Source organism: Numenius arquata, chromosome 17, assembly GCF_964106895.1.
Source record: "Numenius arquata chromosome 17, bNumArq3.hap1.1, whole genome shotgun sequence".
Taxonomy (NCBI): domain Eukaryota; kingdom Metazoa; phylum Chordata; class Aves; order Charadriiformes; family Scolopacidae; genus Numenius; species Numenius arquata.
Genome location: NC_133592.1, coordinates 2710477 through 2734819, shown reverse-complemented (window position 1 = coordinate 2734819; position 24343 = coordinate 2710477). Strand labels below are relative to the sequence as shown.

The window sequence follows — 24343 nt, the reverse complement described above, 5'->3', positions numbered from 1 at the left end:
GGGGATGCTGTGACAGGCAGCTGCCGGCTGCTCCGGGTTGTCACCTCCCTGCCTGGATCAGTGTCACCTCCTGGCCAGCAGCCACCGTGGGCTGGGGATGGCCCTGGGCACTGGGACCAGCTGCCACAGCGTGCCAGCAGCTGGGCATCCCGACTGGCCACAGGGATGGCGTGGTGACAATTCCAGGAATGCTGGGGTCCCCTGTGCTGAAGTCACCCTCCCTGCCAGCAGTCATCGTCCCCATCACCCACCTAGGAGGGTGGCAGCTATGGACTGGCCATCCTGAGCATGCCAGGAGCCCCCTCTTTGCAGTGTGTGTGGGGGGGAAACTGAGGCACTGGGAAGAGGTGGCAGTGGGTGCAGTGGGACGGGGGCCGGGATGCTGGTGTCCTGCCACCCTGTGTCCCCAGGCACTCGTGAGCGGCTCCGTCGGCTCTCATCAATCACTGCCTGCCCACACGGAGGTGCTGAGGCCCCCGGCGTAGGGAAAACCTTGATGAGTTTGACCATTAGCAGAAAGAAACCGCTGAGCTAATTTTAGCTGTGATAGCTAATTGCTTTTTGCGCTGCTGGGTGAGACGACAACCTGCGAGTCCTCGTCTGTAACCTTGAGTCCTCCTGGCTCCGTGCGGCGGCGATGCCCGGGTCCTGCCGGGGCGAGGAGCGGGATGTGGAGTTGCTGGTGGGAACGCTGGTCCCTGGAGGGGTTTCTGCAGGACACTCGGGTCCACATGGGAAGCTGGCAGGGGTTGGGGTGCCTGGTGGGTTTCTGCTGCCCCCAGCTTGGGAGGACGAGTGTCCCTTGTGCCTCTTAGGGAGCGGGGACACGCATAGCATGGGGGGAGACTCTGGCTGTCCCAGTGGGTCACCCCCAGCCCATGGGAGACCCAGGCCGTGGGGTGGAGCCCCCCGGTGCTCAGCAGCGTGGCTGTGTCCGTGGATCACGACAAGCTGATGAAGGGAAATGCTATTTTTAGAGCCTCTTCATTGATCAGGGGGCGTGTGCCCGCTCCTGGGTGTGCGAGTGGCATTTCCCTGGGGTGAGCGCAGGGCTGGGGACCTCTTTGCTTCCCTGTCCCAGATCTGCAGCGCTGGGGAGCATTTGCCAGGATGGTTGGAGGATCCTGTCCCACTCTGTCCCTATCCCGCAGGACCATCCTCCCTGAGCACATCGCAGTACATCCTGGTTCACTGCAGCTGGGTGAGGAAACTGGGCTGAATCTAGGGCAGGGGCCGGGCGTTAATTGGGGTTTTACGGGGTCATTTATATTCCTTGTTCATCGCCCTCCTGCCAGGAGCCTGTGTCTTCCCAGTGGGGAGCAATCAAGCGCTGGGCTGTGCAGGTGGCTTGTCCCCAGGGCTCACTCGTCATGGTGGGATGCTCGGTGCTTCCCTTCCTCCTCCTCCTCTTCCTCCTTGCCTGGGCTGGGACCACGGGGTCAGGCTGAGAGCTTGGGGGAAGGCAAAGGGGAGCGGGTCCTGTGTGGGTCTGGCATCCCTATCTCCTGGCAGTCCATGAAGATCCAGCTGGGAACGGTGCTGGGGAGGGGGCTGGGATGGACGGATGGACGGACGGACGGATGGATGGAGGGGGCTGGGGCGCAGCGGACACAATAGCTCTGGTTTCAGCGACCCGCCTCCCGAATGCCTGAAAAACAGCTGATGGCCGTGAAGGGGGATGAAATGGGATTAGCTGCTGTTTCCAAAGGGAGCGGCGTCCTGCCGAGCCGGACAATGCGCCCGCTGTGCCCTCCCCCCCGCCTTCACGCCTGGGTGCTCCGGCTCCCCGGGGCCGGGGTGCTGCCTCCTGCCCTGCCTCTTCCTGGGGAGCCTTGGGGTCTGCCAAGCCCCCCCCTGTGCTCCTGCACCGGGCACAGCGCAGGCTTCTGGGGGGGCTTGTAGGGGTCTCTGAGATACTGGGGCAGAGTGGGGGCTTCTGCCTGCCCTGAGGGGTCGTGGCTTGGATTTTCACCCCGCGTGGGTCCTGGGGGACCTTGCACATGCTGGGGCGGGGGGATCTTGAGGCTGTCCCACCTCGGTAAGCCCCAATGCTGGGTGCCCAGCCTGATGCCCCCCAGCCGAAACGGAGAAGCCAGCCTCGTGGTGCCAAGGGGCTTTGCAGGGTGGGTGTCTGCTGGCTCTGCGCCCCCCTGGGGTCAGAGATGGGGGGCTGGGAGTACATCTCGGGGTGGGAGCTGCGGGCGGCCCCATCTGCGGCGCTGCAGGGGTGTGCGTGTGTGCCGCACCGCGCTCGCTGGAGTGAATTGATGTTTATTTTGATAATGAGTTCTCAATGCATTTGCAAACTAATAAAATCAACTCATTAGGGTGGTATGTTTAATTCAGAGCCCTGCCGTTGGGAGAGCCCTCCCTGCCGGCTGAGCACCGGCAAGCGCACATGGGGTGCGAGGGGAGGAAGGTGATGGGCACCTTCATCTCTCCATTTTCTCCATTTTCCTTGCTCGTGTGGTGGAAAAGAAGGGCTGGGAGGGCAGCGGGGGGAGCCGGGCTGTGCAGTGGAGGGTGGAAACAAGCAGTGAGCAGGGGCAATGAGCTGCTGGAGCCCTTCACCTGGGGCGGTGGCGGAGTCTCGCTCGCTTGGCTTCTCCCCATAAGCTTCACGTCAGGCTGGGCAACGGCGCTGGCTGCGCTGCTGGAATCGCTGGCCCCGGCATCGCGGAGTTGGCTGGAAAAGCCCCTCTAGGCCTTCAGAGCCACAAGTGTGTAAATAAGTCCAATGACCAGAGTTCGCTTCTCTGCCCTGGAAATTCAGGGCTGTGGTGGGTGGCTGGGGGGGGGGCGGGCAGGGAGGGGGGATTGCCAGGCTGCGAGTTCTTCCCGTCCCCCATCTGCAAACAGAGGCATCTGGGTAGGAAAAGCTTTGGAAAAGGTTTTTTCCAAGGAAAACTCATGTTCGCTGTCATGCTACAGCTATTTTTGTTTCAAGTGAGCAATGCAATGACTAATTAATACTTTGGAAAAAAGGATGTCTGGGCAACACCCCAGTAAATGGGCGAGTGCCCGGTGCCCGCTGGCTCGGGGCCGTGGTGCGGGGAGGGGGACCACGGCAGCCTTCATCCCGCTCGGTGTGGAAGAGGGGGGGAGCCGGGGAAGTGTTTTCCATCCCGCGGGGCCGGCGACTTAATTGCGTCAGCGCCTTGGGAAAGGCTGAGTGGGGTTTTTCTTGTGGTTTCTGCCTTCTGTTTTCCTTTCCCCGCTGTATTTTTGTCGGTTGGGAAGTGCCGCCTTGTTGAGATTCTCGGGGCGGGCGAGCCTGGAAAGCGGCTCTGTCCGTCTGTCTGTCTGTCTGCGAGGGTGGTTGCGGGGCGAGGGCTGTTCGGAGCATCCTGCGTGGCTGGGGGATGCAGGGGATCGGCAGGAGCTCGGGGATGGTGATGGGGGGATGGATGCCCCTTGCAGAAGTGACATCCCAGGTGTTGATGGGGCTCTGATGATGGCTTTGTGTTACCACCCCTCCTTGGCTGTGGTGGCTCTGGAAGCTGCTGCAGCCTAGGGCTGTGGTTGCCCTCCAGGAATACCTGGAGGAAACACTGGATGTGCCCACGGGGCCATATCCAGCCCGGAGCTGTGTTGTGCTGCACCGGGCTCCTGTGCCATCCATCCCACCCAGTGCTGGGACCAACCCTGGGGTTGGGGTCCGGGGCTGTCAGGACCCCCACCTCGCTTGGCAACTGAACACGGAGCCCGTTCCTGCCAAACCCTCGTGGGGAAGCTCCAGTCTCAGCTGGGAAGGGACCCTCCATCCCTCCGAACCTGCAGGGTTCACCCCATCCTCTCCTGCCCGGAGGGTGTCTGGTGGCTGCACGGGGTCTGGAGGTGATGTCCGTCTGTCCATCTTTCCCCTCCTCGCTGTTTTGGAGCCTCTCCCGGGGAAATCAGCTGCAGGATCTGGCCCCTCTAATTGTGTTGAGTCACTCTCCGGGTGTCCGTGACTCACAGCAGTGACCCAGATACGGCGGAGCTGCGTAACCGCGGGGTCGGCAGGATTTGTGGCATCGGAAGCAGTTTCAGCCGCAGCCTGGAGCTGGTTAAACATCCCCAGCTGGGGACAGGGCTGTGCCCTACGTGGGGACATGCTGGGTGGGGAGACAGGCTTGCTGATGATGTCTGGCTGTGCCACCCGCAGCCGGGTAGTCCTGGGGACGTCCCCACGGGTTGGGGGGGCTCCTGTCCCCCCAGAAGCATCCCTGCACGGCCCCTTTGCTTCAGGTCCCTCGCATCTCCCCTTGGCTCCGTGAGTTTGGGCTTGGAGCCCGGTGCTGGGGGTCCGTGTCTTTGGGGCCAGGCGTGGGGGTCTGTAGGGACCGTACGGTGCTTCAGAGCACAAAGCTCTGCTTGTTGCCCCCCTCCATCACCGGGCTCGGAACACACAACGGTGCCGTGTGTGCGCGTGTGTTGGGGGTTTGCCGCGGGGGGAAATGTTGTTTTTTCCAGGCAGAGGGGCTGGGTGCGCGAGGGCAGGCAGGGACGGGCAGGCACACAGCCCCGCTCTGTTCCCAGCCACGGCTCAATGAGACGCTGTTCCCTGGCCAGGGCTGACGTCTCTCCTTTGGCTCCAGGAGCATCTCAAGCCTTACCTGGCCCATGTTGGCACCGGGATGTGCCTGGGCTGGGCACCCAGGGTTGCCCCGGGCTGTGGTCCTTGGGCGGATGCCTGGGAGCTGAGCGGGGATGATGCTGGCAGAGCCGCAGTTGGAAGAGGGGGGTCATTCTCCGGGTTTGGGACCCTCCGATGGCTGGGGACACGTGCTGGGGGTTGTGCCGTGTTTGGGATTGCCAGGATGAGACCGCAAAGGGAGGTGGCGTCATCTCCAGCGTCACTGCTGGGAGAAGCGGGGGGTCCTTAGCAGGCACCGTGGTGCTGCTGGGCTCGATGTCCCTTTTGCAAACACCCCTTGTCCCCGGGGAGCTGTGCTCATCCCTCCCCGTGTGCCCCATCCCTGGGGGGGTTCGGCCGGGCATGGCGATGCTGCCGGCTCAGCCCCTGGCCCACTGAGCCCTCCGAGAGCCCTTCTGCAGAAGAGGAGCTTGTTATGGAGCCATTCTGCTTTTAATTAACAAATTAAAATCCTAGTTAACAATCCAGCCCCAGGGCTGTTGGAGGCTGGGAGAAGCTGGAGCGTTTGTTATGGAAACAGCAGTTAATTAACAAATAAATAAATAAGTATGAGCCTGGAGACAGATGCGGGAGGAGGAAGGGGAGATGGCAGCATGGTCAGGGTGGGAGGCAGCACAGGAGGAGGGTGTCTGTCCGTCCATCTGTCTGTCCTGGGGGATGCCATGGCCCCAGTGGGTGCGAGGGGCTGGATCCTGCCTTGTGCTGCTGGATCTGGCCAGTTACTGTGCTGGGGCCACCTGGGCTGGGGTTGGGGCTCCCCATCTCTGCCTGGGCTTTGCCAAACACCCGCTGGCCCTGGAAATGGCACCCGCTGCCTCTTCTCCTGCCCCGAGGCCGAGAAGAGATGGATGAAGTGTGACACCAGCAAAACTGCTGCGCAGTTCACAGGTGACACCGGTGCCGGGGACCCTGCGAGGAGGCGGGTGACATTGCATGCTAGGCTGCTCCGAGCATCCCCGGAGCAGGGATTGCTGCTGTCCCCATCTATGTCCCCTTGGCCCCCGGCTGGGTCTGGGCAGGGGGATTTGGGCTCCCCTGGGCTGGGTGCAGGTGGGGATTCGGGGGCTGAGGCTGTGTCCCCCCCCCCCTGCCATGCAGTAGTCAGCTGGCATTAGCCACAGGGCTGTCACCGAGAGCTGCGGTGTCACCCTGCCCATCTCAGCGCCGAGGGCAGGGGTGGCTGCGGGGACCGATGTGGGGATGTGACCCCGCTGCCAGCCCACGCCGGGGCCCGGCAGGGTTTTTGCACGGGGCGAGGAGGCGGCAGAAACCCACCTCCCTCCCGCAGCTTCACCTTTCCAAAGGCTTAAGGGGAAGAAAATCAGTTTAAAAGCCGGCTCTGCAAATCCTGCCAGCGTCACACGGGCGGGAGCCGTGCTCCGCTGAGCAGCTCCTCCAGGTCTGCGTCTCTCTCAGCCTCCCACCTAATCCAGTTAACACACCTCTGCAATCGGCTTACGGCATGTAAGAAACCCCAAATCTCCTCCGAGGGAAGCGAGGGGAGCGGGGCAGCGGCGCCGGAGACGTGAGCTCTGCCAGGTCCAGCCTGGCTCCTTGCTGGGGTGGCAGCGCTGGGTCCAGCTCCCCTAATTTACCGGACCCCTCCTGCCGTGCGGGTGACACGCACACGCACGCTCAGCAGGGTTGACCCCATCTCCTGAGGGCTCCCCCACCACCGAGAAGACCTTTTCCCTCCACGAGGAAATTGCTAAAGCAATTGCACAAAGAGGCGGAGGGTCAGGGATGGAGATGGAAAGGTGCCTGGCTCCATCCCGGTCTCTCTAGGGGGGTAGGAGCCATGGCCCGAGCCCAAGGGGCAGCGTGCCCTTGGCTGGCAGCACCCCCCCGGCTGCCAGTGCCACCTCGCCATGGCGTGAGCGGTCTGTCTGACACGCTCGGCGGAGCAAAGATGGATGCGTTTCGGCAGCAAGGTCGTTGCAGGGTGCGAGGGCACCGGGTACCCGTGAAGCCCAGGAGCCTCTCAGCCACACCATCCTGCTCTGGCTCTTCCCCCCCCCCCCCCCCCCCCAAGGGCTGCACCGGTGCCAGGTCGTGGGCAGGACGGGCACGATGCCTGGCAAAGCTCCGGGGTTGGCTCCTGGAGGGATGTGGCTGCTGCGAGATGCTCCTGCATCCTCTGAAGGCCGGCGGTGCAGCCCTGCTCCAACCTGCCGGCGGCGCGGGGCCGCGGCTCCTCTTACGTGCAACAAAGATGGTTTTATTCCTGCCGTCTCGGCGTGTCTGGGGCCGAGCGAGGGAGGCTCTCCTGGCTCCTCTGCCTCCGTAAAAAACCCTCTTAGCTCTGCTCTGCAATGGCTTTACGAGAAGCAGCTCCTTTTTGGCGTTGCTCCCGGCCGCAGCCCCCATCATCTCCCCACTACTCGGGCTTGGACTGTGGTGGTGTGGGAGGGATGGAGCTGAAAACCCCCCCCCATGCCTCTCTCAGACCATCAGGGAGGCAGAGCCGCCTCTGGAAGCAGGAAAATCACCACCAGCACAGGGTTTTCCAAGCAGCAGAGGAGAGGGCTGTAATTCGCAGCCCCAGCGTGGAGAAGCAGCGGCTCTAGGGCACCGTTGTCGGGTCCTGCTCTGTCCCAGCTCCCTGGGAACCCCACGGGACTGGGGACATGCCACAGCTCGGATGGGGCTGGAAGGGGGGGGGTCTGGGGCTGGGGTCTGCTGCAGTCCAGGCTCCTGGGGACGGGTCAGAGCCATGGCCAGGACGGATGGTGACATGCGTGGGGCTGGGGCTGCCCTGGGGTGGCGTTGCCTGGGACACATGGGTCCTCATCGTCATCCTGGGCTTGCACTTCCCCTCGGGAAAGGGCAGCGCTCGGGGTGCGGTGGGAAGGCACCGTGTGGATGGGGAGAGGGGAAACCTGGTGGGACAGGTATGGGGGGGGGGGCAGGCTGGGGGACTGTGCTGTGGGGACCAGAAGGAGGATGCTCTGCGGTGTGTCACGGCAACTGAAGCGCCGTAAGCTTGCAGGTCCAGTAGCATCACTCTCAGCTGACACACACACCCCCCCCCCCCCCCCGAGAAGCCAAACCGCCTTCCCGTGCCCCCAGCCCCAGGGTTTCCCCGGTTGCTCTCACAGCCTGGTGCCGAGGGCCTCGGTCTGCGCCCTCTAAATAATGCAAGAAGGCGAGCCCCGTCCGCGGGGGCTGCGGATAAACGCGGTAAATGGCTGAGAAATGGAGCACGTCTTTGGGGAGCCACCTCCGCCGTTAGCGTGCCGGGCCCCTCCCGGCCGCGGCGCTGCTGGCCCGGCACAGGTACGGATGCAGAAGGGGAGGAGGAGACGGAGCCGAGCTGCCGAGTCCACCCGAGCATCGGAAAATTGCATTTCACGGCCGGGCGGATTGGGATACCAACCCCGGCACCGCACGCCGGGCGCTCGGAGAGGAGATAAGATTTGATTAAGAAGGCCGCTATTAATTTATGGCAAGTACACTCACGATAGTGGAGAGGTTGCTTTTAATTAATAGCCAGAAGGAGAGTTTTAAAGCTCTTGGTCTCGGGGGGGCGGGGAGGGGGGGAGGGAAGGGAAGGGAAAAGCAGAGAAGGAAGGGAAGAAAGTAAGTTGCAAGGATTAATGGATGCATCTGCAATTATAAGTCTTTTTCTTAGTAAAAAGGGAAAAAAAAAAACCATTAAAAGACAGACCGTGGCCGGGGGTGTGCGGAATGTCCTGGCTGATCCATAGGGCTGAGTTGGGCAGGATTGTGCCGGATGCCTTTGGCAGTGCTCCGTGTGCCAGCGGGGACTGGGGCTGCCCCACGGCACCCAATGGCCACCAGCCCAGCCTGGGGGGAGCAAGGGATGACTGGGGTGTCCCCGATGGCTGACCCTGTGCTCCCGGTCCGGCCCTTTCCGCCGGGGTCAGGATGGAGAGTGGATGCTGGATATTGGCTGTGGTGGGCGACGGGCTGGGGAGGATGGAGCCGTCCTGCCCTGCTGTTGGCCATTCCATGCCATGCCGTACCACGCCATGCCATGCCGTGTCATCTCCCACCACACACGGCTTGTCCCGCAGGGCTCTGATGCCACCACGCTTCTCCCAGGGTGTTCGCGTGAGCCAGGGCAATTAGAGAGGAGCGAAGGCGCCTTGGCACGGTGCCTGGGCACTCTGCCGCGGGGCACCAAAACCCTTTGCTGGTAGGTTTTGCTGACAAACCTGCGTTTGCTGGGCAGTGAGATGAAAGCCGGGCTCTGCCAGGAGCCCCGTGCTGGTGGGGTATCACGGCACGGCCACGCTCAGGGCTCCGGTGTCCCCATGGGTGACATGGGTGGCATGTGTGCCACGATCCTCGCTCCTGTCGGTGCTTCTCCATTGCCGTGTGGTTGGGCTTGGTGCTTTCCCTGCCACCCCTTCTCCAAATTGGAAGGTGGCATCAAGTCGCTGCGGGAGAGGTGATGAATTGAAGGGGATGTGTTCTGCCGGAGCGTGGTGTGGGCAGCGGGGCACGGCTCCAGCGCTGGCCCTGCTGTGCCAGATGAGGCTGGCGCGGCCACCGTCTGCCGGCGGAGCAGATGGGCGCTGGCAAGCGGGGATCACGCGTGCAGCGAGTTTGGGGGGTCTGTGCTCGGGGTGGGCAGCGGCACAAGTTGCTTTGTGCCTGGCTCAGGTGCTGGGAGGGGGCGAGTGGGGCTCTGAGGAAGCCTGTGCCATCGTGATGCCGTGCTTGGCTTTGTCCTTGGGTACCTGCTGAATGCCTGGGTCCCCCCAGACACCTGGGTCCCCGCTCGGTGTCATGTCATGCTCGGCGGCTCCCCAGGTGCCGGGAGCGTTCGTCATTTCAATTCTGTGTTTGCTTTTTATTAAGGGGCTGAAACCTCGTCTCAGGAATACTAATGGCTCCGGCAGCCCTGGAGAGCGCTGCTAATCCCCAGCACCTGCTGGTGGCCCACCCCGCGTGGCCCCCGTCACCCCCCGGGAGGGGACCGCGGTGGGGACACCGGTGGGGCTGTGCCCTCGGTGCCCGCAGGGACGTGTGCCATTTCATCAGCCCGATGGCTTTACCGACGGCCGCTGAAAAATTGATGCCTCCGAACCACACGCCGGCGTCTGACATGTAGAAAATATGACTTAGCCAAGGGATGGCTCCTCAGGCAGTGGCACAGCCCCGGGGCTTTGCCTTGTCCCCTGGGCATGGAGCCACCCAGCCGGGGTGGCCGTGGAGGGGACACGATTTGTCCCCGGGGACAGCGTGCCTTGGCCAGGACAGGTCCCCAGGGGCCACCTCTCATTGCCCCCCACCAGGGCTGTGACCCCAGTGGGGTGCTCTGGGGTGTTGCGGTCGCCTGTGGGTGCTGTGTCTGGGGGCCATGGGGTGCCCCGGCGATTTTTAACCCCTTCCCTGCCACACAGGACACCGCCCCCCTGTCTCCCCCCATCCCCAGATGCGGAGCGGCTGCTGCGGCGCCGGGGAACTGCGCCGCGAATATGTTACACAAATGAATAATAAAAACAAAGGAAAATTACCCTCTTTATTGAAACTCGTTTTATGAATAAAACAATTATTCTGGTAATTGAAAAAATGTGTCGTTAAATTAAATGCAGTGGTTCCTATTAAAATTTTAGTGGATTTCTTCTTCTCTGTTTCTTTTTCCCCCCTTTTTCCTTCCCTCCCTCCCTGCCTCCCTCCGCTGGCGGCTAAAGGCTGGTAATTATAGCGGAGGGTTTCGCTTTCTCTTTATTGTTTTTTAATCTCTTCGTGCTGCGGAGTGCCAGCGATAGCCTGATGCAGAAGAGATTTAGCTCCATCTCCCTGTGCTGGGGGGGGGACGCGGGGGGGCTGGAGGGGGAGCACAGGGCGGCTCGGTGGCAGTGCCAGGCAGCCGTGCCAGCGTCCCCAGTGCACTGCCATCCTGCTGTCTGGGCAGTGATGCCCTGGAAGGGACAGGGGAGCCTTGTAAAGCCTGGGGGAATGGGGACACAGCTCTGTCCCCCCTCCCATGGTCCAGGTGGGGTGCACACAGTGGAGCAATCCCTCCCCAGGGATGCCCCTGTGCACCGGCTGCATCCTGGCCAGGCCAAAGAGGGGCTGGCGGGGAAGGGAGGGAAGTGATTGAGTTATTTTCTCCCAGTCTGGTGTTGGTACAGGGTGGCTGAGGCGATGGGCACGGTGATGGGTACTGGTACCCGGTGTTGGTCGGGCTCAGGGCATCCCACCAGCGCTGCTGTTTCTCACCCTGATTCATACTAATTAGCAGGAACGTGTGCTGGGTTTATCAGCTTCCAATTAGCGAGCTGGGGAGGGGAGAGGCTGGATGTCACCCCCTGTCCCCGAGGGGCAGCGGGGCGGTGACGCTGTGCTGAACGAGGGCTGAACCCAAGCTGTGTTGGGGGGCTGTGGTCCCCCGCTGCTGTCATCGTGCCGGTGCTCGTGCCAGGCATCCACAGCCGAGATGGGAGCAGGACCCGGCTGTCCCATGAGCTGCTGGTCCTTTGCTGGGGGCAGGCAACGGTGGGGCAGAGCCATGGGGACCCCTTGTCTCTGCTTCCTGGGGTTCGCTTAGCATGGAGGGGGGCTCACACCCTCCTTCCCCCCCCACCCCACCCCCCCCAGCAGCTGCCCGGCAGAGCCCTGCCCTTGGCAGGCATTCCCGGATTCCTCTGGGCTTAAAACTCCCCGTCCCTTCCCATCAAGAGGGATTTGAAGCTGGGGAGAGGAGGGGCCGGGCGGGAGGGGGTATTTCCCAGCTCAGCCATTACGCCCGGGAATTAGGATCCATTACTGCTGTTTTGGTGGGGCTGGGGCCCCCTGCCCTACATCTGCACCCCCTCCCCGGCGCTAATGCACCGGGCTCAGACCCAGCTCCTGGCGGCCCTTATGTAAATAAAGTGCAGGGGCAAAGATTTTGATCCCATTAGGCAGGATTAGTGCCTTGCGAGGCCCTGGCATTAAAATGTCATCGGCAGTGGAGGGAGAGAGCCAGTGTCATCCCCGTTTCCATCCCTTTTCCCTGCTGCCAGCGCTTGGCATCCCCTTTATCCCATCCGTCGCCGCCGGCAGCTTGGCTCAGCCCGGAGGTAGCATCCCCTGCCCTGCTCAAGCCCGGCGTCACCGGTGCGGGCAGGATGGGGACAGTGCAGTTTGGTGGCACCTTTCTGCATGGAGGGGACCGTGCCGGGCTTGGCACGGCATGGCATGGCACGGCATGGCACTCGGGGAGCTCCGTGCCATCCCGCGCCGCCGGCAGATGTGCAGATGTTCCCGGGGCTGCCTCTCGCTGCCGCCTGTGTTTGGAAAGTGATGAATTTCTGCACCAACTAATTAGTCTCTAATTAGCAAGTGGAGTGTAAACAGTCACAACAGATGGGGGAGAGGCAGAATTAGCAGTAATGACCCTTCGTTTTTTGGGGGTCGTGGCTGTCGTGCCCCGGGAAACCTCCCGCCAGGTCTGGGATGGGGGGAATCGCAGCCCTCGTCCATGCTGGCCCTGTGGTGGGGCCGGGACGTGGTGGGCACCCTCTGCACCCCGGATTTGGTGCTGCCATGGGTGGGATGGTGGGAGAGGGGAGCTCCTCCCGGCTGTGGCTTTCCCAGGGGAGTGGAGAAGCTTGGGTGGGGGGGGCACTGGGGAGCTGCTGGGTCCGAGGCAGAAGCCGTGACCTTCGTGGGTGGATAACGATGGCACGATCAATAGTGGAATTAGGAGCCGCCTCTCCTCCTCTGCGCCGTTTTTCACCCCTTAATGCAGAACAGATGGCTCGGGCGCTTCAAAGCGAGATGAGCCTTAGCTGCTTAAAATCAAATTAGGATGTATGCAAACGGCGTGCTGGCCCGAGGGGAAGGTGCGCCAGGAGCATCCTGCTGCCCAAACACCTCCCAAATGCTTCCCAGACACCCCCCAAACCCCTCCCTCCGCTGGCTGGGTGCTGGGTTCAGCCAGGGGCATGCACTGAATGCGCCAGGTCTCAGTCCCGATGTGCTCAGCCGGGTCCCAGCAGCAGAGCCCTGTGGTCGGGCTCTTCGGTGTGGCTCGTTGTGTGTGTGGCCACCGCCGGTGCCTGGGGACCAGCCGCGAGTCCTCGCTGCAGCAATGCATCGGCCGTATCTAACCCAACCGGACCCCCAGTCCGGTCCATGGCTCATTTACTGGTTTCACGCAGGAGGTGTTTGGCCCTGGAGCCAGCGTCTGGCTGTGCCACGGCCCCAGCTGGGGGCTGCTGTAATCCCACAGGTCTCCAGCCTGACGTGGGTGAAGCCCTGGTTGTTGCAGGTCAAGCTCCTGCCACGCCGTGGTGGGGACACGTGTGTGCCCCCTCCCACGCACACGCCTCCAGAGGTGCCACACGCCGTCATCCTGCCCCTGGATGTCCCTGCGAGCCCAGTGTGTCCCTCACTCCTCGGGCATCCTGAAAGTCACCGCTTGGTCACCACAGGGCTACCATGAGCCCTCTGGACCGAGGAACCACGCAGCCACGGGCTTGGTTTGCCCTGGGTGCCAAACCCTCCGGCCGGGCCACCGAGCTGTCGTGGTGCCTGTGGACACCCCTCTGACCCATCTCAGCCTTGCTGGGAAGCTGGGCTGCTGTGGGGTTCGGCCCCGCTGCCCCACGCCTGCTTTTGGGGGTGCCCTGATGCCCAGATCCAGCCTGGCCCAGGGGCAGGGGCACCGGGATAAGGGCTGCCTGCGCCAGCCAGCGCTGCTGAAGGTCAGCGAGGAGGATTAAATTAAGGAGCCACCAGCTGCTCCTTCCCTGCCTAATGACTTGCCTGGTGTTTAGCACCACTGTGCCCACCCTGGGGACAGGCAGGACGGGGCAGCTTGGGTGGAAATCAGATGGGCATTTCCACCTGGGTGCAGCGAGCGGGCACCCCGGGGATGTGCAGGAGCCGGGCGCCACGGGCGAGGAGAGAGAGGGACCCCCAGTGTGGGTCTGGCGGTGCCTCTGAGCTCCTGCAAACTCGTGACACCCCCCAGGGCTGTGGGGCAGGGGAGCAGGCTGAGCCCATGGGGACTGCTTTGGTGCCGGCTCACGGTGCGGAGAGCTGCGGCAGGAATTCAGCTCGCGCACGCAAGAAAGCGAAGCCCTACCCCAAAGTAAAAACCCAAAGCCGTGATTGAAAGCGCACTTGAAAGCTGCTGGGGAATATGAATGTGTCTTTGAAGTAAAAGGGCTTCCATTTGTTAAGCAGAAAATGGAGCTGTGTGTTTCGATTTATAGTTTTACTTAGCAAATAAAACAGGAGAGGAGTAAGTGTTTATGTCTCGCTCCGCTCCCAGCCCCTCCGCCCCCTTCACCCTCCCGAGTTAAAAGCTCAGTGCTTCTGAAACACTACAAAGGCAGCCAGGAATAAAGCAAAGCAAGCAGCTTAGATAAACCCTAGATGGGCTAAGCTCTTGTCGATAGGCTTGTGAAACGGCTCAGGGGGGGACAACGGCCAGTGGAAGGGTCTGGGGGACGTGGACAGGGGGACGGGGAGGTGGCCGCCAGCATCCCCCTGCCCATGTGCTGCTGGGCTACGTTTGTGCCCAGGATGAAGTGGTCCTGCTGCCGCGGGGCTGGCAGGCTGTGGGGCTGGGCATGTCTCTCATCCCCTTTCATAGGATCATAGAATGGTTTGGGTTGGAAGGGACCTTAAAGATTACACACTGCCACCCCCTGCCCTGGGCAGGGACACCTCCCACCAGACCAGGTTGCTCCAAGCCCCCTCCAACCTGGCCTTGAACCCCTCCAGGGATGGGGCAGCCACAGCTTCTCTGGGCAACCTGGGCCAGGGTCTCACCACCCTCACAGCAAAGAATTTCCTCCTAATATCTCATCTCAATCTCCCCTCTTTCAATTTAAAACCCTTCCCCCTCGTCCTACGGCTCCCCTCCCTGATCAAGAGTCCTTCCCCAGCTTTCCTGGACCCCTTTAGGGACTGGAAGGGGCTCTAAGGTCTCCCTGGAGCCTTCTTTTCTCCAGGCTGAACCCCCCCAACTCTCTCAGCATGTCTCACGCCGTTTCCCCCCTCTCTCCACAGACGATGTCTCCCCGTACTTTAAGACGGAGCCGGTGCGGAGCCAGGTCCACCTGGAGGGGAACCGCCTGGTGCTGACGTGCATGGCGGAGGGCAGCTGGCCCCTGGAGTTCAAGTGGCTCCACAACAGCCGGGAGCTGACCAAGTTCTCCCTGGAATACCGGTGAGTCCCCACCGTCCAGCATCCCCACTGAATCCCACCCGGGCACACCGGTCCCTGCCAGCGGCACAGTGGGCATCACCGGTCCCCGGGCTGAGCGGATGCCATCCCGGGACAGCCGGGATGCGTGCGGGGAGCTGCCGCCTCTGTTTGGAGAGCAAACGGTGGATTTAAGCAAGTCAACATCAGCGAGGAGGCGTTTGCACAAGCGGGATTAACACCGGGACACAGATCACAGCCGGATCGTGGCTCCTTGAGAACGGTCTGACCCAGGGAAGGAGCAAGAAATCGCCCCAGGTTTGGGCATCCAGCCCTGTGCCCGGCTAATCCTGCCACAGAGCGGCCGGTCCCACGTCACTGCCTGCTTGGAGCTCGCCTTTAAATCAAGCCGGGCACCTCTCGCCGTCTCTTCTGTGCGCGTGTGTCATCCTCTCTGTTTTAATCAATAATTCAGCCCGAGACAAGCCGTTCCCCATTTAAAGGCATTGAATCCAAAGGCTTCGTGTTGCTGTAGCAACGCGGGGCTGCTCCGGGATGCCAGGAACGCAGACAATGTGGCTGGGTGATGTCCTCTCCCCGGCACCATGTGCCATGCTGGGTGTTGTGTCCCCTCCTTGGCACCACATGCCATGCTGGGTCCCCTCCCTGACACCATGTGTCATGCTGTGTCCCCTCCCTGGCACCGTGTGCTATGCTGGGTCCCCTCCCCAGCACGGTGCCACGCTGGGTGCTGTAGCAGTGGCCATCCTTGGGGACAAATGTCCCCCACCAAACCGTGGTGGCTCCAGCTCTGTGATGCCCCCAGTGTCCCAGGCTCAGTGCTGGGTGCCCCGTGGGACGGGTCCCTTGTCCCTAAGCCCCGATGTGGAAGCACAGAGAGAGCTGTTGAGCCCCGCAGCTCCCGCCTGTCGGGAGTCACGTTGGCTGCGGTGGGAATAATGCGACATGTCAGCCCTTAAATGGAATTGTGGGGACGGTGGTGACAGCAGGACGGGGGGACAGAGTCCGTGCAGGGGCTCCACACAGTGCTGGGCAGGAGCAAGATGTCAGGACCCCATCCTTGGAGTGGGTCGGGGTGCCTGGGGGGCACCTCCAAACCCAGAATGGGGTCTCCTGGGCTCGCTCTGTGCCTCAGTTTACCCTTCTGTAGGAAAGGGGCCAGCGCTGACGTCTCTGCGCTGCCCAGGGACACCCGGCAGCTCTGGAGCCCCACATCCCCATGCCAAGGTGACTCCCTTTCCCCGAAGCCCCCGTGTCCCCCCCAGCCTCCGGCTCCAGCATCCAGCCAGAAAGGATTAAGGAAGGAAGCGAGAAAAATAAACAAACACGTGGGGGGAAACCCAAACAAACCCAGCCGGGGCTAATGAAGCAAACAGCCTCTATGCAAATCCCTGCCTGGCTTTAACCCGTCCTCTCCGTGGCGAGGACACAACCTGGCAGCATCGGCTTCGTCCTGCCCATCCCGGGGTCCCCGCGGGGATTTAACGCGTCGAGATGAGGGTTTGGACATTCTTGCCTGGAATTGAAGGCTGCCGGGGAGGGAGGCGAAGTACCAAAATTAGTTATGATGGGCAGAAATTGAATTTTAATAGAGATGTCGGTGGCACGGAGCCAACCTGCTCAGGCAGTGGGAAGGTAGTAATTAAAAGTTAACGAGTTTAGAAACAGAGTAATCCTTGGAGAGGGGAGGGCTGGTGCTGATGGCCGGGGAGGCTCAGGGATGCTCCTGTCCATGCTGGTGCCAGGAATAGCTGTGGCAGCGTGGGTGAGGGATGAGGAGTGCAGCCAGTCCCCCCCAGCTCGGGGCTGGCACGTGGCTCCTGGTGTGTCCCCACTCAGGGGGCAGGAGGGACCTTCCTCAGGGCCTGGCTGTGCCCGTGACAGGATGCACTGTGCTCTGCAGCAGGGCCATGTGCTGTGAGGAGCTGTGACAGGGGAGCCAGAGGACTTGGTGGCATCACGGCCAGGATGGTGTGTCACCGAGTGTTTCGGCCTCAGCATCCTCACTTCTCCCTAAATCCTCTCCTGCATCAGGGCATCCCACTGGCACTGCCCGCTGCTGTTGCCCTTGTGCATTTTATCCCTTTTTTGGGGGGCTGTGGGCTGGGGCTCGCATCCCCCCGGTCCCGTGCTCCCCACAAGCCACCCCGATTCATCCTCAGCTGATGGTCGGACTCACTCTGCCTTTTGAGGGAAGGAGCCGCTCTCCCAGTTTGGCAGCGTGTTTCCATGGCGACCGCCCTTTCCTTCCCGCAGCGATTCAGCCGCCAGCTTGCTACCGAGAGACTTGTTGGCGTGCGGCGAAGGGCAGGTGGGGAACGGGCTCTCAGCTCCCCTGGCCACGGGCTGGCAAGAGCCCAGACAGTCCCGCTGCGTGCAGGTGGAGCCGACCCCTTGGGAGCATCCCTGGAACCGTGGCGGGGATCAGGGACCAGCTTGGCTCCATGTGTATGCAGAGTCATCCTCCCTCAGGAGCATCCCTGGGGATCGAGTGTGATCGGGGACCACGGAGGGATTAGGGACCAGACTGACTGTGTGTGCGTGGTGCCATCCCCCCTCAGGAGCATCCCTGGGGACCACGGGGGATCAGGAACCAGCCTGGCCCTGTCTGTGTGTGCGTGGAGCCATCCCACCTTGGGAGCATCCCTGGGGATCATGGGGGTTCAGGGACCAGCCTGGCTCTGTGCACATGTGGAGATGTACTCCCTTGGGAGCATCCCTGGGGACCGTGGGGGATTGGGGACCAGCCTGGCTGTCTGTGTGCGTGGAGCCATGTCCCCTTGGGAGCACCCCTGGGGACTGTGAAGAATTGGGGACCGGCCTGGCTCTGTCCATCCATGGAGATATCCTCCCTCGGGAGCATCCCTGGGGACCAGGGGGAATTGGGGACCAGCCTGACTGTGTGCGTGGAGCTATTCCCCCTCGGGAGCATCCCCGGGGACCACAGGGGACCAGGGACGAGCCTGACTGTGCGCATGGAGCTGTCCCCCCTCAGGAGCAGCCTTGGGGTCTGTGGGGGGACCGCGGACCAGCCTTCCTTCACCCCACTTGCTGCCTCCATTGCCCGCCGCCGTGTTGGGTGTGTGGAGATGGCTCTCCCGTGGGACCCCAGCTGCCTCCCACGCCTGGGGACCCCACAGCAGCGCCCAGTCCCCTCCGATGCCCATTGTGACCTTCGTTAAGGTGATGGCGGGGCGGGGGGTGGATGCTTGCGGGCGCGCTGTGCTCCCATGCCCTGGCACGCCGGCGCCGCGCTCTCCAGGGCCAACTCTTGTTTTTCCGTGCATAATCTCGCCGGTGCCGGGCTCTCCTGCGAGCTCTCCGGAGCCTGACTTCTCCTCGTATCAGGAATCATAACATGCAAATCAGGCAGCTTGATGTCTTTAATGAAATCCTCGGAAGGAAAGCGCTTCTCTGGTGGATTGAGGATATTTATTTCTCATACAAGAAATTTAACATGCAGATTAGTTGGGTCTGGTAATTTATCACATGAGATTGTCCTATTAAGGGTTGCATCGAGTCCTGCTGCCTTCGGAAATTACCTTACACATAGATTACCTCTGGACAGACTCCCATCCGTAGAGATGCATCTTCCATCTACTAAAACAGCTCCCTTTCTTCTCCCCACGTCCCTCCACAGCTGGTGCGGGAGCCCAGCAGCTACTAAAGGATCCCCCGCCTCTTCCCAAGAGCCCAGATCCACACTCCCCCCCCCCCCGCCCCACCCCCAGCAAAACCAGGGCTGGCACAACAGAGTCTCTGGGTTTCTCAGGCTCAGCTCAGCCCCACGGCCCCTCGCCAACACCCCCGAGCACCAGAGATGGTTTTCCAGCACGTGGTGCCTTCTACCCGTCTGCTTCCACGTGTGGGGAGGTGGGCAGGAGCCACCCTTCATGGGCTCACCGAGGAGGGGCAGATCCGGGGCTGTTTTGACACCCCACCCCCCACCCCCCCCGGCTGGGTTGGGATGCTTTTGGGGTGTGTGTTGCCCCAGGGATGCGGGAAACCCAGCGTGCTGCCCACGCGTGACCCTGCCAAGCCTTTATGGCCTTTTGAGGACCCCAACTGTTCGATACCTATACTTTGGTCCCAAATTATGTAAAACATGGGGCCAGGACCCTCTTAAAAACACAGATCTGAGGGCAAACGGGGCACACCCCACACCCCCCCCAAGTTCCCTGCTGGGACCCCAACCAGTGTTGGGAGCTCGTTGTCCCTGCTCTGGCTGGACCAGCCCAGGTGTGAAGCACAGCCTTCTCCCCTGGGGAGCTAATTGCCCTTCAATAAGGTAATTAATGGGGGCTGATGAGCATCAGAGGGGTTGCGGCCAGGCTGGATGGGAGCCCAGCAGTGAGCTCCAGGTGCCAGCTTTGTGTTTGGCATTGGCCATGTGGCAAAGCCCCCGGGGGGGCAGCACCAAGCTGGTAATGGGGAGCATGGGATGGGTTTTGCTGGTGATGCTGGTGCATCTCCTGCCTTTCTCTGTGCCCTGTTTGGCCTTGAGGGGGGCACGGGAGTTCTTGGTGATGCTCAGGCATCTCCTGCCTTTCTCTGTGCCCTGTTTGGCTTTGAGGGGGACATGAGGGGATTGGCATGAGGAAGCAGCAGCGATTGATGGGCAGCGGTGCCCGGGAGGCGTGTAGGTATCAGGCCTGGCAGGAGATGCGGGGTGGGAATGTGATGGAGGGGAGCTCCTTGCTGGGACCTTACGTGGGCTCAGGCAGCCCCGGGAAGGAGCCTTACGGAGGACTCTCAGACCCGAAGATGCCACCTGAGCTGGGTGGTGGCCACGCTCCTGGCAAAGGACACACCGGAGCCCTCCGGATGCCACAACCCGGATTGAGGCTCGTGCGCTTGTTCCCCTCCCTGCTTGGCAGGAAGGCGGCAGATTAATACGTGGGCATTAATTATTAAATGGCTCGTTGTTCTGGCAGGGCCAATTGAGGCGGCGATTTACAGGGCTGCCGGCGCCTGCGAAATTCCCCTGCCCCAAAGGAAAACACTTCTGGCGAGCGGAGAGGCGACGGCTCCGGCCACGTGTGTCCAAACAGAGCCCTTTCCAATCAGGAGCTAATTGAGATCCAATAATACAGTTAACAGGGGCTGATGAAATCCCAGGGGGGGTCATTTAAGAAGATATTGAGCGGCAGCCCAGCGCGGCGGCTGGGGGTGCTGGGACGCCTGGCTCAGATGCTGGGAGTCGTTAAACCTTTGCTAAGTGTGTTTTAATGCTCACTTGACATTTCATTATCGCACAGTAACTATTCAAATACATGTCCCCTCTAGAATTAATTAGTCGTTATACAGGATATTAATCAAAGGGGACGGTGCCAATGTGCTTATATCCAAAATCCGATCCAGCTGTTGCTGTTACTGGGCGGCATTGGAAGGGGCCGCACAGATTTCTGCGCTCTTCTGGCTTTCAGTTTGATGGATCAAATCCTTTGGCTGATGCTTTTCCCGGCCCCTCTCCACCCCCTCAATCTAATAATAATTCGGCAGCGTCAGCCCCACGCTTCTCAGCAACCCTACGATAACAGAGCCGGGAGCATCAGCCAAGGCTGGGGAACGGCTTTGCCGGGGCGAGGGGGCTCCGTGATGCCATGAGAGACCCTACAATAACACATACCGAGCGTGTCGGTGCTGCTGGTGCCTTGCCAGGGTTACATGGTGAGGGATGGGGAGGGGGCGGTTATGGCTGATCCGTGCCCTGTCCTGCCCTGACTCATGGCACTGATGGATGGATGGATGGATGGATGGATGGAAGGATGGATGGCGAGGTCGTCGTTTCCGACGTGCAGCCCGTCCATCTGTCAGATCGACCGGTGCCAAAGCCATCCGCTGACCGGCTGCCTCTGCAAACCCTCCGGTCCCCCCGGCACAGGGATTCTGGCTCCGGAGCCTCTCCTGACCCCGGGGCCAAGTGGGGTCACAGCCGGTTCCTGACTGAGCCGGGAGAGCGCCCCTGGTTTCCATCAGTGCCATTTTTTTGAAGCACGGGTCAGTCCTCGCTTCGGAAGTGCTTTTCCCCACAGAGGATGCCCTGTCAACCTCCCGTCTTTTAAAAACAAACCAAACGAGCCCCTGAAACGGTGGCGTCAGCAGCAAGGGCTGCTCCGGGGGCACAGGCAGGGCCCCCTCCCAGCTCCGGCGATGCCAAATGTGTCTCCGGGCTGGTAAATGGGCAAAGCGACCCAGTTGGGGCAGGATCGGAGGATGCTTGGATGGCACCTTGGATCCAGGAGCTCCTGGCCACGGAGGAGCTGCCGTGGCTTGTGGCAGCTCCCGTTGCTCAAACTGGGAGGGGGGGGGGGGGGCTGTGTGGGGCGCTGGGGCTGCACCCCTCCGCCTCCTGCCCGCAGCACAGGGGGGAGAAATCGGTTACTGTGATGGGGGGAAGGAAATCAAATCGGAGCGATCTTGGATAAAAGCCTGGGTGGAAGCCGAGCGGCGGAGAACAAAGTCTCTGCTCGTATTTGGTTAATGACTGTGGGCCAGGCTGCGCCCGGTAATTGATTTCCTTTCTCTGGGGCTATTTTCAGCCGTTTAGGTGTGTGCAAAAGCTCAGCTCCGTAATAACTCCCCAGCTCCGGGGGCGCAGGGACCAGGCCCCGTTAATTGGGGCTGTGGGGGTGTCCCCCTCAGGGGGGATGAAGCTCCCCGTGCCCATGGAGGTGTCCCATGTCCCGGCTCCCAGCGCGCGGGGACAAGGCGCCGCGGTGGGGATGTGCATCGGTGGGTGCTTCGTGTGTGTGAGCCCCAAAGATGGGGGCGCTTTGGGTCCCGCGGGGTGGCTCATGGGGGGTTTGCACCGTCCCCTTCCCAGCACGAGGGTTTGGGGGGGATGTGGCGGCGAGGACGTGGCAGGGGGTCACACAGGGGGTCTGTGTGGGGGCCACGCGTGTCCCTCTGCTGCTGGGTGAGCAAGTGAGCATCAGCGAGCGTCTGTCCGTCTGTCCGTCCGTCCACATACACGTGGAGGAGTCACCGCGTGCGCGTGTGATTTATTAACGAGGACACCACAAGGAGAGCGGGCCCATTATTCCCGGTGTCCGCATCACTTCCTGACAGCTCCCTGGAATTGAAATATCTTATTTAAAGCCTCTGGGGATCATTTTTAAATATCAGCTGTGACACTCAAGGACTCGTTCCCAAAGGGCGTCTTTCCCTTCTCCCGCGGGGACGGGTGACCCCCCGACACGCCACGTGGGTGGGTGTCAGCAAGGTTTGATGCCAGCCCTGCTGTGCCCACCCCGGCTCGGTGGTGCCACCGGGAGAGGTGGGACCCCCCCTGCCCCGTGTCCCCGTCGCCATCTCCCGCGGCAGGGAGGTGGGCATGGGGAGCTGCCGCGCTTCCCGGCAGAGGGAACGTGCTCCTCGTGTCTTATGAAAGTTTAATTTACGCTCGGTTATCAAAAGAACAAACAAAGCCCTGCCGAAACAGCCCGCGGCAGGTTTTAATGCAAGATTAGATTTTGGGCAAGGAGGGCTGAGCTTGGTTATTTATTCCCTTTCTGGTTTCTCCCGGAGCGCTCCCCGTGGGGGAAGGCGATGCTGCGGTGCCTGCTCACCCCCCCACACCCCCTGGGGTCACCCGCCTGCGAGGCTGGTGTGTGCGGGGACGTCCAGCCCATTTTGGGGGGTGATGGAGCAGGAGCCCCTGCATCCCTCCTAGGGCTGGGGGAGGTCTGGTGGCAGCGGGGTCCAGCCTGGGGACCCGGGCGATGCTCGGGGGGCGGTGGGCGAGTCCAGACATGGTTATTTCCTTTATCTGCTTATCAGCTGCTGGCGCTGGGGGCTGATAAGAGCAGTGGCCTTGGCGGGGGATGATGAGGTGGCTCAGCCCTGGCTAATAGGAGCTGTGGTGGCTTGGCCACGCGTGGGGCCGAAGTGGAGAGACCCCAGCAGACCCCCGGTGTGCTGCTGCTTGGGGGTCAGGACAGCGGGTGCCAGGTCCCCAGCAGCCACCTTGGCTTTTGGCAGCTCGAAGCCACTTGCCCGATGCCTCCGGCTCGTGGCCATGAGTCACCGTCCACCCCTGCCATCGTTTGCCCGGTGACTCATGCCGTGTGCGTGGTGCGGTGAAAGCACCTCCTGTGTGCGTGGCCACAAATCCCTCTGCGGCAGCGAGGGCCACTGCGTTGTCCCTGCAGCGTGCACGTGTGTGCACATGCATACATGCTTGCACACGCATGCACTTACAATGCACACACCCCCCTGCAGCGGCTGCTCCTTGGGGTATCCAGCAGTAAACGGGGGAGCTTGTGTAGGACCTGCAGCTTCTCCCGGGGGTTGTGACGGTCACTTGGATGTCCCCCCTCCTGCTTGGGTGGATGGCAGTGAGTCGTGGTGTGTGCTGAGGTGGTTCCTCTCTCCCGCAGGTACATGATCACGTCGCTGGACCGCACGCACGCTGGCTTCTACCGCTGCATCGTCCGCAACAGGATGGGAGCCCTGCTGCAGCGCCAGACCGAGGTGCAGGTGGCCTGTAAGTGACAGCCACGCTTGGGGACCAGCTGAGGACACCCAGCCCCACGGGGATACCCAGCCCCACGGTGCTACGGGGTGGCTTGGGTGCTCAGTGCAGCCCGTGGCCAGCACACGGGAGTCCGGAGCATCCGCGGGGCGATGCTGGCAGGGATGGGGCTGTTGCTGCCTCTGCTGCTTCCGCTGCCCGGTGGGGCTGTGGTGTTTGAGGGTGCAGGGGGGGCACCCCATAGATAGGACAGAGTGTGGGGTGCAGGAGGAGAGCGCCAGGGATGGGAAACCCACAGCACCAGGCTGGAGGCTCCACACGGATCCTGCAAACCATCGGATACAGACGGGATGGGCCAGATCTCGGGGTGGGGGGGTCCAGAGGCCCCGCGGGGGGGTTAAGCAGGACAGGAGGGTGCTGAGGCCTGGGACAGTGGCTCTGTGCCCCATGGGACTTGCCCATCTCCGTCACCTCTCGGCTCCAAGATACTCCCAATCCCACCCCCTTAAACCCCTTCCCGAGGAGCAATGACAAATCAGGAAGCTAATGAGAAATTAATAAGGCAGCTGTGCTAACAACTAATGATAATGGCAAAGTCGTTAAAAAAAGATTCTTTACATGTTTTTAATTACAGCAATTAAGGGAAGTCAATAAAAATTCCCCCCCCCGCCCCCTCCCCCTTTCTCCCTGCCCCCTGCTTCACTCTGCTTTCCTCAGCTGCCGTGTGCTGGGCAGGATGGAGCCAGCGGGATGCGGAGCCGAGGTCATGCCGGGATGCTCCCGACACTGAGCCATGGGATGGGGCAGGGAGAGATGCCGGGGAGCCCCGGGACTGACCCCCCCACGCTGCAGCTGTGCCCCGTCCTTGGTGGGGGACAGAGGGACAGGGGTCTGTGTGATCCCACCACCATCCCATGCCCCGTGCCGCTGAGGAGGGGAGGAGAGAGCAGCCCCCAGGGCATCCCCTCTGTGTCCCCTGGGGGAGCCCATCCCCGTAGCCTCCCGCCTGCTCCCCGGCCGGACCCTGCTGGGTCCCCAGGCTCGTTGGTGGCCCCTCCGTAGGCTCTGAGATGGTCCCCCTGCACCTTTT

General features: G+C 61.9%; 1 protein-coding gene across 1 annotated transcript in view; it reads left to right on the top strand.

Annotated features, from left to right (window-relative positions):
* Positions 1–24343, top strand: part of SDK2 (sidekick cell adhesion molecule 2) — a 49291-nt gene that overhangs the window by 5001 nt on the left and 19947 nt on the right. The window contains exons 2-3 of the mRNA XM_074159994.1: positions 14621–14780; positions 23159–23265. Coding sequence (XP_074016095.1) covers positions 14621–14780; positions 23159–23265 — 267 coding nt within the window. The remainder of the gene's footprint in view (positions 1–14620; positions 14781–23158; positions 23266–24343) is intronic.